General features: G+C 44.3%; 1 protein-coding gene across 1 annotated transcript in view; it reads right to left on the bottom strand.

Moving 5' to 3' along the window:
- The window catches only part of LOC122944646 (polypeptide N-acetylgalactosaminyltransferase 3-like), a 123015-nt gene that overhangs the window by 91044 nt on the left and 19000 nt on the right, over positions 1-12971 (bottom strand). The window contains exon 3 of the mRNA XM_044303164.1: positions 4251-4400. Coding sequence (XP_044159099.1) covers positions 4251-4400 — 150 coding nt within the window. The remainder of the gene's footprint in view (positions 1-4250; positions 4401-12971) is intronic.

Below are 12971 nucleotides of genomic sequence, written 5' to 3'. Positions count from 1 at the left end.
TTTTAAAAGCCTCAGGAATCTTTTGCAGGTGTTTAGAGTTAATTAGTTGATTCAGATGATTAGGTTAATAGCTCGTTTAGAGAACCTTTTCATGATATGCTAATTTTTAGAGATAGGAATTTTGGGTTTTCATGAGCTGTATGCCAAAATCATCAATATTAAAACAATAAAAGGCTTGAACTACTTCAGTTGGTGTGTAATGAATCTAAAATATATGAAAGTCTACTGTTTATCAGTACATTACAGAAAATAATGAACTTTATCACAATATGCTAATTTTTTTTAGAAGGACCTGTAAGTTTCTAACCCATTCCTCAGTTATACAACAGTTACCCTGAACTGTCTCCTGTCTCTTAGGGTCCATTCACACGTCCGTATGTGTCTTGTGGATCCGCAAAACACGGACACTGGCAATGTGCGTTCCACATTTTGCGGACCGCACATTGCCGACACTCTCATAGAAAATGCCTTTTCTTGTCCGCAATTGCGGACAAGAATAAAACATGTTCTATTTTTAGCGGAAATTGATTTTATTTTTATTTTTTTTCTCACAAAGTCTCACTTTCCGCTAACTTGGGACAAAAATTTAAATCTTTCATGGACTCAATATGCCCCTCAGCGAATACCTTGGGGTGTCTTCTTTCCAAAATGGGGTCATTTGTGGGGTGTTTGTACTGCCCTGGCATTTGAGGGTCTCTGCAATCATTACATGTATGGCCAGCATTAGGAGTTTCTGCTATTCTCCTCATATTGAGCATACAGGTAATGAGATTTTTTTTTCCGATCAGCCTCTGGGCTGAAAGGAAAAAATGAACGGCACAGATTTCTTCATTCGCATCGATCAACGTGGATGGAAAAATCTCTGCCAAAAAAAAATAATAGGAGGGAAAAGGCGTCTGCCAGGACATAGGAGCTCCGCCCAACATCCATACCCACTTAGCTTGTATGCCCTGGCAAACCAGATTTCTCCATTCACATCAATCGATGTGGATGAATAAATCATTGCCGGGATTTTATTTTAATTTTTTTATATACAAAGTGTTTGCCAAAGCATAGGAACGCCGCCTCCTCCTCAGCTCGTATGCCTCGGCAAACATATCTTTTACTGCAGAGTAGAAATCTCGTCTTAAAGCGCCGCATACACCGACTTGCGTGTAATCTGACAGCAGCGCAATGCTTCTGTCAGAATGCACATCAGTGCTGCAGCTAGTCGATACAGCAACGCAATAATTTTATTAACTTTGGAACAGAACATATAAACTTTAACTTTTTGAACTAAACATTAACCTTTTTGCTTACTGGTGTTTTTTTATTTTTTTTTACCTTTATAGAACAAACCTCTCCTTCCCCATGGGTCAATGTGCAAAGCGCAAATCGCCCAAAGATGTGGCGAAGTGCGTTATGCACTTTGTCCCAGGTGAAAGGAGACGTTTGCAGCAGCTGTGTGAGTGAATGGGCCCTAATAGCCCTATGTGCCTGTCCTGGTGAGATGTGATCCCTATGCCAAGTGTACCTGTGTGTGGTACTTCCGGAAACACTCTCCAAAGCATAGGGCAGGGTGGTCAGGACAGTCAGGACAGAAATAGCGGGTGTCACGCCTTATTCCACTCCTGCTACAGACACAACATTTTTTTCGGGGTGGCGGTCAGTTTAAGGGACCAGCAACGACACTGGGGAAATGTCGCTCGTGTAGACGGCTAACTACACTGGTGGATGGGGCCACGGAACCTCCTGGGTACAGGAGGTTCGCGATGATCTCTTCCTGAAATTTGAGGAAGGATCCAGTTCTCCCAGCCTTACTGTAGAGAACAAAACTATTATACAGAGCCAATTGAATTAAATATACAGACACCTTCTTATACCAGCGTCTGGTTCTGCGGGACACAAAATACGGAGCCAACATCTGGTCATTGAAGTCCACCCCTCCCATGTGAAGGTTATAGTCATGGACTGAGAGGGGCTTTTCAATGACACGGGTTGCTCGCTCAATTTGGATTGTCGTGAGAGGTTACATATCCACTTCGCTACCCTGTAGCAGGTAAACATTGAATAGGCTGAAGCCCTTGCCCAAGTGCTGTGGGCCCTTCAGACTGGTAATCGGTGAGTGTGCCGAGAGTTGGACCTTCACCAATCCGATATTGATAATCTATTAATATTGTGAAGCTGGAATACCCATTCAACCTGCTCAGGACCGCCGTACGCAGGATTGCGTCTTTGCGGCGGTCCTGTTTCTCCGGGTGGACGCGCCGGTGCGTCCTCTCGCGAGACGCGAGATTTTGGGCAAAGCCGGCCCGTGCATGCGCATCGCAGGCCGGCAAAATTTCAAAGACAAGTTCATCATCAACCTGCCAGCCAATGATCGTGGCTGGCAGGTTGTTGATTTTCAAAAAAACGAATCAGCAGCCACCTAACAAATCATATTTAGTAAATATGATGTGGTTAAATGGCTGCTGTGCTCCTCTGCTCCTTCTTTTGGTCGGTTGGTTCCAGCAGAGGAGCAGAGGAGCACACATCACTGTGAGTACCCACCAACACCACACTTAGCCCCCAGATCACCTTCCAGCATCCCAATTAACCCTTTGATCACCCCTTTGTTCGCCCCTGTCAATCACTAGTGAAAAGGAAAAAAGTGATCAGTGTAAACTGTCGCTTTTTTTTTCTCACTGGTATTGACTGATAGGTTTTAGTTTAGTTTAGGCCCCTTGGTTAGGTAGTTTAGCGATCGGTTAGCCCACCGCACCGCAGTCCCTTATTCGCTGATTAGCGTATCGCTAATCAGCATTTGTACTTTTATAGTATCTGTAAGTGATCAAAACTGATCACGGTCAGATCTATAATAGTATTAGTGTCACTTTAGTTCGCCCTCCACCCAAAACGCAGTGTTTGCCCGATCAGGCCTGATCGGTCGCCCACACGTGCGTTCACCCACGCCCGCCCCACCGCAGTGACAAAAAAATATATTTTTTTGATCACTGCACATTCACTTTACATGCGCTGCGGCGATAAAAAAATCAGTTTTGATATTTTTTATCAACCGCAGCGGCCTCCGGTACTTCGCTAGCCTCCCCTTTGTAAGACAGGCTTGCTTTTTTTCTTGGGTAGTCTCAGGGAATACCCCTAAATTTAGTTGCCCAAATGTCAAACAGGGGGTATTCTTCTGAAGAGGCCTACGGGCTTCTGACCCAGTCGGATGAGGAATGTGAACCCTCATCTGATGAATCTAACGGGTCAGAATACGAACCTGTAGAAAGCAGTGGCTCTCTGACCCAAAGTTCGGACGAGGAGGCTGAGGTCCCTGATAGCACCAGGCGTACCCGGCCCCGTGTCGCTAGACCACAGGTTGCGCAGGATCCGCTTCAAGAGCAGCAGAGTGGGGCTGGTGCTGTCGGATTACGTGGTGAGGCATACACCAGCAGTGCAGCCCTTCCTGGACCTAGTACCAGCACTGCCGTACAACCTGGTGAAGTGGCGAGCACCAGAAGGGCAGTTGAAGCTGGTATGGTGGCACGAGCAGTAGTGACCCCATCGCAGCCACTGCAAAGACGTGCCCGTAGAGCCCCTAGAATCCCTGAGGTGCTGGCAAACCCTGATTGGCAGTCCCCAACTTCAGCCGCACCTGTAGTTCCCCCTTTCACTGCCCAGTCTGGAGTTCGGGTTGAGACAGCTCAGATCGGTTCGGCCCTGGGATTTTTTGAGCTCATGCACTAGCCATCTATGAGGCCATTGCCACATCAAGGAAAGTACCAAGCGTGATACATTTGTTCAACGCGATGACAACAATGTCATCAAACGCTGGAGCCACCGATCAAGGTCAAGGGAAAGGCGTTGGGCAACTGAGCTACAAATATATAGTCCATGTTATTTAAGACCCCTTAACTTCACAGTAATATACCTGAGGCCATATGTAAACTGTAAGGTCACAGGTTCATCAAATCTGCTTGACGTCACATCAAGCGGTCATCATTTAACTGATACACCTGGCCTCAAATAGACAAGTATCTTCCATATAAAAACATGGCTTCTTGCAGAGTTACAATCGGTAACTACGCTGTAGTGCAGCAAAATGGACATACTACTGGCCTTGGTTCCTCCCTTATGCTTTACACTCAGACTACAATCCGATAAATACCAATGGAAAAAAGGAGACACTGGAGCCTCAGTAAAGGGGGCCCTAGAGCCCCTCCTTTCATTTACAGGTGGAGGCGGGTACATAATCTCATGTCCTATAACCAGTTACCACCATTACTTACAATGTGCATCCAAAAATGTCAAAGTGTCACCCTTTGCTACTGAAGCACCGAGCAAACGAGCGGAGACCAATCCTTTTCTTTCCCTCTGTCGGACCACCTTCACTATCTGAAAGAGCTTTACGTACTCATCCAGTTTATCCTTTAAGTATTCTGAAAAACACATAAAGTACAAATTTAAGGCTGTAAACTTTAGATTTCTTCTTTAAATGCCAACAAAATAGTAGGATTTGATATAATTTACATATAATGTACATCAAAGGAGTCTGCGTTTCTTACCAACACTATGTGAACAGTACACATTACACCTACAGGAGCTTCTACAACATCTCATTCTAAATCCATAGGCATTCATTTGCAGTTGGTGCCCCCTTTGCAGCTGAAACAGCTTCTACTCTTCTAGGAAGGCTTTCTGCTAGATTTTGAATCCAGAGGGAAAGCATCAGGCTGGTTTGAGAGCTGCATTTATACAAGCAGGCAAATAACGCGAGTTTGTGAGCGCTCGCGTGTTTCATTTTTAAGTGTGTGTTTGTATTAAGTGTGTGACTTTAGATAACATGACTTGAGATTCAGGAACTTTAGGAGGGGGCTACAGTAAGTTATATACTTATCACTGCACTGTATTGTATTTTTCTTCTGTTATCCCCATTTAGTATGTGTTCCATTATTGACAGCGCAGTCCAGTGCACATCTTGTCTAATGTATGCAGTCTTGGAACAGTCGATTGAGGGGCATATTTTTGTTCAAAAGCATTGACAATTTGGAAAAGAGTGTGCTGCTCACTTAGCAAGCACTCTATGGGGTAGATGTGGGGGAGGGTGGTAGAGGTAGCTAGCTGGGTAACAGTTAGAAAGCAGGGTAGAGGGAAGAGTGCCAGGGAGGCTAGCCCTGATCTGACACACCCCAACAAGTTTGCACAGTTGGCAGATGAGGGGGATGTCAGTTCAGGGAGAGCACTGCTGCAGCCGGACACTTCCTTTGCCAGTCAGGGGTATGTCAGCTCCAGTAAGCAGGGGACCAGGAGAGCAGACCAGGACAGACAGGTGCTGGTAGTGGGAGTCTCATTTATTAGGGGTACAGATAGGGAAATCTGTCACAAAGACCGGGATTGTCGAACGGTGTGTTGTATTCCAGGCGCTCAAATTCGACACATCACAGATCAGGTTGACAGATTACTGGGAGGGGCTGGAGAAGATCCAGCGGTCATGGTCCATATCGGAATCAATGACAAAGTTAGAGGTAGGTGGCGTGTCCTTAATAATGATTTTAGGGATTTATGTCAAAAGCTTAGGACAAGGACCTCAAAGGTAGTAATTTCTAAAATACTACCGGTACTACGAGCCACACAAGAAGGGCAGCGGGAGATTAGGGAAGTAAACAAGTGGCTCAAGAACTGGTGTAGGAAGGAGGGGTTTGGGTTCCGGTTTTGGTACCGACTTCTCTCTCCGCTACAGGCTCTATCGTAGGGATGGTCTGCACCTCAATGGGGAAGGGGCAGCTGTGTTGGGGGAGAAGATGGCTAGAAGGTTGGAGGAGTGTTTAAACTAGGGACAGGTGGGGAGGGAAATTACATTATAGGAGGGGAAGATAGTACAGATAGAGACAGGGGGCAAGGTAATGGGACTGGGGGAGGAATGGAAATAGGTACTAGAACAGCTCAGAAGGAAAAGTGTAGGGTGAAAAAAATATATACATAAACCTCTTAATTGTATGTATGCTAATGCCAGAAGCCTGACTAATAAAACTGGTTAATTGGAATTACTGATGTGTGAGGAGGACTATGACATAGTGGAAATAACTGAGAATGGGAATAACTAATACATGACTGGATGATAGCTATTACTGGGCGGTTAATATACAGTATTACAGTCTGTTTAGAAAGGATCGCCAAAACTGGAGAGTGGGAGGGGTCTGCCTTTATGTAAAGTCCTCTCTAAAGACCACACTCAGGGAAGATATAAGTGAGGAACATGAACATATGGAGTCACTGTGGGTAGAAATACATGGAGGCAAAAAAATAAATTAATTACTAATAGGAGTTTATTATAAACCACCTAATATACCAGAGTCCACAGAAAATCTACTACTAAACGAGATAGATGAGGCGGCAAATCATAATGAGGTGGTTATGGGGGACTTCAACTACCCAGATATAGACTGGGAAACTGAAACTTGTATCTCATAAAGAAAACAGGTTCTTGGCAATAACCAAAGACAATTATCTTTCACAACTTGTTCAGGACCCGACTAGAGGGACTGCCATACTGGACTTAGTATTAACCAGAAGACCTGACAGAACAGATGTGCAGGTTGGGGGACACCTGGGAAATAGTGACCATAATGTAATAACCTTACAATTATCATTCGAAAGAGTGTTTCTTCAGAGAGGAACAAAAATACCAAACTTCAAAAAAGCTTAATTTAGCCAACTAAGAGAGGCCACAGGACTAACTAACTGGGACAAAGTCCTCAAAAATATAAATACAGCCACAAAATTGGATATTTTTAAAAGCATCCTAAAATTTAATTGTGAGAGGTACATACCTTATGGGAATAAAAGGTTAAGGAACAAAAAAAAAACAATGTGGATAAATAGAACTGTAAAGAAAGTAATAAATGACAAAAAGAAAGCATTTAAATCACTAAAACAGGAGGGTAGTGAGGAAGCACTGAAAAACAATAAGTAGAAAAATAGAATATGTAAAAAACTAATAAAAGTGGCCAAACTAGATGCCGAGAGATTAATTGCCAAAGAGAGTAAAAGTAACCCAAAAATGTTTTTCAATTATATAAATGGTAAAAAGTATAAATCTGAAGGTGTCGGCCCTCTACAGAGTAATGAGGGGGGAGTTGCAGAGAACGATGAGGAGAATGAAAAGCTATAAAATATTTTTTTCTTCACTGTATTCATGGAAGAAAATAAACTGTCAAATGAAATGCAGAATGTAAAGGTTAATTCCCCATTAAAAGTGCCCTGTCTAACCCAGGAAGAAGTACAGTGGTGTCTTAAAAGATTAAAATAGACAAATCGCCAGGACCAGATGGCATACACCCCCGTATCCTAAGAGAATTAAGTAATATCATAGCCAGACCCTTATTTCTGATATTTAATGACTCTATGCTGACAAGGAGTGTTCCACAGGATTGGCGCATAGCAAATGTAGTGCTAATATTCAAAAAGGGTCCAAAAAAGGAGCCCAGAAACTATAGGCTGGTAATTTTATCTGTCGTGGGTAAACAGTTTGAAGGTTTTCTAAGAGATGCTATTGTGGAGTATCTCAATGAAAATAAGCAATTAACGCCATATCAGCATTGGCTTCATGAGAGATCCGTCATGTCAAACTAATTTAATCAGGTGGTTATGGGAGACTTCATGAGGAGGTAAGTTCTAGACTTGACAGTGGCGAATCAATGGATGTCGTATATCTGGACTTCTCCAAAGCATTTGACACTGTACTGCATAAAAGGTTAGTATATAAAATGAGAATGCTTGGACTGGGAGAAAATGTCTGTATGTGGGTAAGTAACTGGCTCAGTGATAGAAAACAGGGGGTGGTTTTTAATGGTACACACTCAGATTGGGTCACTGTCACTAGTTGAGTACCTCAGGGGTCAGTATTGGGCCCTATTCTCTTCAATATATTTATTAATGATCTTGTAGAAGGCTTGCACAGTAAAATATAATTTTTTTGCAGATAACACTAAACTGTGTAAAGTAATTGACACGGAAGTGGGCAGAGAAGTGGCAGATGAGGTTTAACACTGACAAATGTAAGGTTATGCACATGGGAAGGAATAATGCAAGTCACCCATACATACTAAATGGTAAAACACTGGGTAACACTGACATGAAAAAGGACCTAGGAATTTTAGTGAACAGCAAACTAAGCTGTAAAAAACAGTGTCAGGCAGCTGCTGCCAAGGCCTGCATCAAAAGGGGTTGCATCAAAAGGGGCATAGATGCCCGTGATGAGAACATAGTCCTACCACTTTACAAATCTCTAGTTAGACCACACATGGAGTACTGTGTACAGTTCTGGGCTCCTGTGAACAAAGCAGACATAGCAGAGCTGTAGAGGGTACAGGGGAGGGCAACTAAAGTAATAACTGGAATGGGGGGACTACATTACCCTAAAATATTATTATTATTATTAGGATTATTCAGGCACTCTATATCAGGTCACCAGCAGATATCAACAAAGGACAGGGATAGTATAGGTATGTTGAAAAAAACTATATTTATTTTTATAGTAGTAATGATAAAAAAAACAACGTATTTCAGAATAGGTCACTCCTAATGTACAGGGAGAGGGGAATGGTAGTGAAAAATTGGATAAAAAGGTAAGAATTAAATGGGGATAGGAAAAAAGATAAAAAAGAGGGGGTTGTGAAAAAGTGGTGATGTTAAAATGATATTTAAAATTATATTTAAAACACCCTGTATTGGGCTATATGTCCAAAAAAATAATAATAATAATAAAATATTGCCTGGTGGCGTCCCGCCGAAAATTGTCTCACTGGTCGCTGTTACCTTTCCTCAAAGATCGCAGGTTCTTTTCTGCGTAGGATCCTCTGTGTGCTATGGGTACTCGGTGCGGCTGGAAGCGCGATTGCAGGAGGATACGATGATCGCAAGAAGCTGCTGTTTGCGGAGTGGACCGTCGATACGAATGTTGCGCTCTTTTTCCTCCGATCAGAGGGCTGTGTCTGACGTTCTTGCCACGTGCGGGAACTAAAAGTGCGTGAAAAAGCGCGCGCAAAAATTGCCGCACGTGGCAAGAACGTCAGACGCAGCCCACAGCCCTCTGATCGGAGGAAAGAGAGCGCAACATTCATATCGACGATCCGCTCCGCAAACAGCAGCTTCTCGCGATTATCGCATCCTCCTGCAACCGCGCTGCCAGCCGCACCAAGTACCAACAGCACACAGAGGATCCTACGCAGAAAAGAACCTGCGATCTTCGAGGAAAGGTAACAGCGACCAGTGAGCCAATTTTCGGTGGGACGCCACCAGGCACTGGTTCGCTGAAAATTATTTTCGCATAAATGAAAATTACTTTTGCATAAATGAAGGCTATTTTCGCATAAATGAAAATCACTTTCGCATAGCTGCATATACTTAGACATTGGGTCTGGAAGGCTGCTCCTGCACTTTTTTCCATTGAACTCATCCCAGAGCATTGACTATACGTATACAATATTTTATTATAATTATTAATTTTTTAAATTTTTTTGGGACATATAGCCCAATACAGGGTGTTTTAAATATAATTTTAAATATCATTTTAAAATCATCACTAATTCTAACCTTTTTATCCAATTTTTCCACTACCATTCCCCTCTCCCTGTACATTAGGAGTGACCTATATTAAAATAAGTTGTTTTTTTTATCATTACTACTATAAAAATAAATATTGTTTTTTTCAACATGCCTATACTATCCCTGTCCTTTGTTGATATCTGCTGGTGACCTGATATAGAGTGCCTGTCTTCCTAGTTTCCTATACGCCTGCCTCTTCTGACTAGGGTGAGTCAGTTCAGACACGTTAGCAATCGGTTAGCGCCCAGCCCACCGCACCGCAGTCACTGATTCGCTGATTAGCGTATCGCTAATCAGCATTTGTACTTTTATAGTATCTGTAAGTGATCAAAACTGATCACAGTCAGATCTATAATAGTATTAGTGTCACTTTAGCTCGCTCTCCTCCCAAAACGCAGTGTTTGCCCGATCAGGCCTGATCGGTCGCCCACACGTGCGTTCACCCACTCCCGCCCCGCCGCAGTGACAAAAAATATATATTTTTTTTATCACTGCACAATCACTTTCCAAGTGCTGCGGCGATAAAAAAATCAGTTTTATATATTTTTTATCAATCGCAGCGGCCTCCGGTACTTTGCTAGCCTCCCATTTGTAAGACAGGCTTGCTTTTTTTCTTGGGTAGTCTCAGGGAATACCCCCTAAATTTAGTAGTCCAAATGTCAAACAAGGGGTATTCTTCTGAAGAGGCCTACAGGATTCTGACCCAGTCGGATGAGGAATGGGAACCCTCATCTGACGAATCTAGCGGGTCAGAATATGAACCTGTAGAAAGCAGTGGCAGTCTGACCCAAAGTTCGGACGAGGAGGTTGAGGTCCCTGATACCAACAGGCGTACCCGGCCCCGTGTCGCTAGACCACAGGTTCAAGGGCAGCAGAGGGGGCTGGGGCTGGCGCTGTCGGATTACGTGGTGAGGCATACACCAGCAGCGCAGCCCATCCTGGACCTAGTACCAGCACTGCCGTACAACATGGTGAAGTGGCGAGCACCAGAAGGGCAGTTGAAGCTGGTACAGTGGCACGTGCAATAGTTACCCCATCGCAGCCACCGCACAGACAGGCCCGTAGACCCCCTAGAGTCCCTGAGGTGCTGGCAAACCCTGTGTAACCCTGTGAAGTTACACAGGCTGCATTATCTGAAATGCCCAGTAGATGGCAGATGGACTCAGTATGCTGTTAATAAAACATTGAACATTGGTCACATGATTGTGACATCATCGCAGGTCCTGGAAGATTTCTAGAAGTTACCACATGCTCAGACAGAGAAAGGACATGTGTCGAGTTGTGAGAGACTGCAGCACAGAGATAGAACCTTGCTGAGAGAACTTGCTTCACCCAAGATCACACCTGCTGAGAGAGGGACCTGCTGGCAAAGACAAGTACTGAGTCCAGACGTCTGGTGAATCCAGTGAGAGGAGACTGCTGCTGACTGACCTGGTTAATTGTGTTGTGAGGGTAAGCCAAACCTCTCCCTGTATCACCACAGGGCACCTGTCTCCTCACTCACAGTAAAGGCTCTGAGGTCCAGTGACGGACATTACACAGCTCAGGCTGCTTCAGTGACCCTGCAGAGCAGGACTTATAAGGGCCCCAACTCTCCTATGTGCACCAACGGCCACTAGGGCGAAGATAAGGGGGTGGGATGCAGGTGTGCTGGTGGGTGGGTGAGGAAAATCCACATTGCATTGTTATCTGTGTTACTCTATTGTATTTTCCTATGTATGTTGGTTCATTTGCTACTTACTATATAAAGTTAATTCCAGTTAGGCTGTGTCAGTCTCATTGCACCAAGTATGTTCCCAGTGGGACCCCACATCCCTACCCCGGATGCTCAACTGGGTGGAGGCACTGCCGCAGACATGTACCCCAGCTCCCAGATAGCGGAGGCTCAGGATCCGCCTGTCAGGCATAGTGAGTTAACTAGGTTTAGGGACCCCAAAGACACTAGGGGGCGCCCTCAAACCCCCGTTACATATGGAGGCACTGCTGAGATCTATTGGGGTACAACCAGTGAGAATAAGTTAAGTCCTCAGGCCACTCCCTCCTTTGCAAAAGAGTGGGCCCAGCAAAGAAATGTACCATTACAGCAAGCTGTGATGTTATGCAAAGTCCCATCCTGCTGTGAGATGAATCACGTCATCTTGTGTATAGAAATTCGACTGGGAATAGAAATGGCGACTGTCAGGGATATCCTGCAGGATTCTGAAGGCCAAACTTACATGTTAATATATTGTCATACGGACTTGGGAGACCATGAGATGCCTACCAACATTCATTTATATGGAGCCCCGGATGAAGGATGCTCCTTAGTGTACGCTCTTCTTGATAAGAAAGAAAGGGTCTCACTGCAACAACCCTTTAAATTAGAACAGAGAGATTATGTCACAGAAAATTATTCTAAGCTCCTGACTCTCATCTCCAGAAAGACCGGAGCCATTCCTTAACAAGCTGCCCATCCTCCTAGAGGACAGGGGATGATTACTCCTAAAGCAGAATCTCATCCATCTACAGCATTACTGAAACCAGACAACCCTGAAGTACGCACCCTGCCTACAGGAGGTAGTGATGTATCGGACATACTACAGAAACTCTCAGAAGCCATAGTGACGGCAAACCACACTCATAGTTACTGCAAACTAAAGGTGTTTTCTGGGAATCAGCCTGTTCCTTCAGGAGAAGAGCCTTTTGAGGTCTGGAAGGATAATGCTATGCATTTGTTGGAGGAATGGTCTTGTACGGATACCATAAATAAACAGCGGTTGGTGGAGAGTCTTCGTTTTCCCGCTACAGACATGATAAGACTGTACAAGGGAGTAAATGGGCAAGCTACTGTGCACGACTATCTACAGGTTTTACAGGATGCTTATGGGAAATCAGAAGATTTGGATGATCTGTTGGTTAAGTTCCTAGCCACTAAGCAGAAGGAGCATGAAAAAGCCACTGACTATATCAACCGGTTACAGCTATTGCTTGGAAAGTTATTCCATAAAGGAGCAGTCACTGCCTCTGAGTTGGATGCTCGGCTATCTAAGCAAATTCAGAGAGGTGGTTTGACCAGTAATCCAGTTATGATTCTGCTGAGAGCCAAGTTGGATGATAAAGTTCTGCCTTATTCCACATTAATAAATACAGCCAGGAGATTGGAAGACCAGACGTGTCCACTCCTACAGAAGGAGAAAGAGGATACAGAACTGTCAGCTCTTAGGAAGAAGGTGGCTGAATTGGAGCTCTTATGCAAATCACCACCAGAGAGAGCAGATCCTCCCCCTGGAAGTGGGGGGCAACACAGGAAGACTCAGAAAAAACTGTTTCCTGAGGATTCACCCCGCCGAAGGGACTGCTTTAAATGTGGAAAGTCAGGGCATTTTCAGCGGGAGTGCCCTGCGAATTCCATGGAGGTGGATGTG

Source organism: Bufo gargarizans, chromosome 8 (genome assembly GCF_014858855.1).
Source record: "Bufo gargarizans isolate SCDJY-AF-19 chromosome 8, ASM1485885v1, whole genome shotgun sequence".
NCBI lineage: Eukaryota > Metazoa > Chordata > Amphibia > Anura > Bufonidae > Bufo > Bufo gargarizans.
The sequence above is the reverse complement of the archived record's forward strand: the minus strand, read 5'-3'. Positions and strand labels throughout refer to the sequence as shown.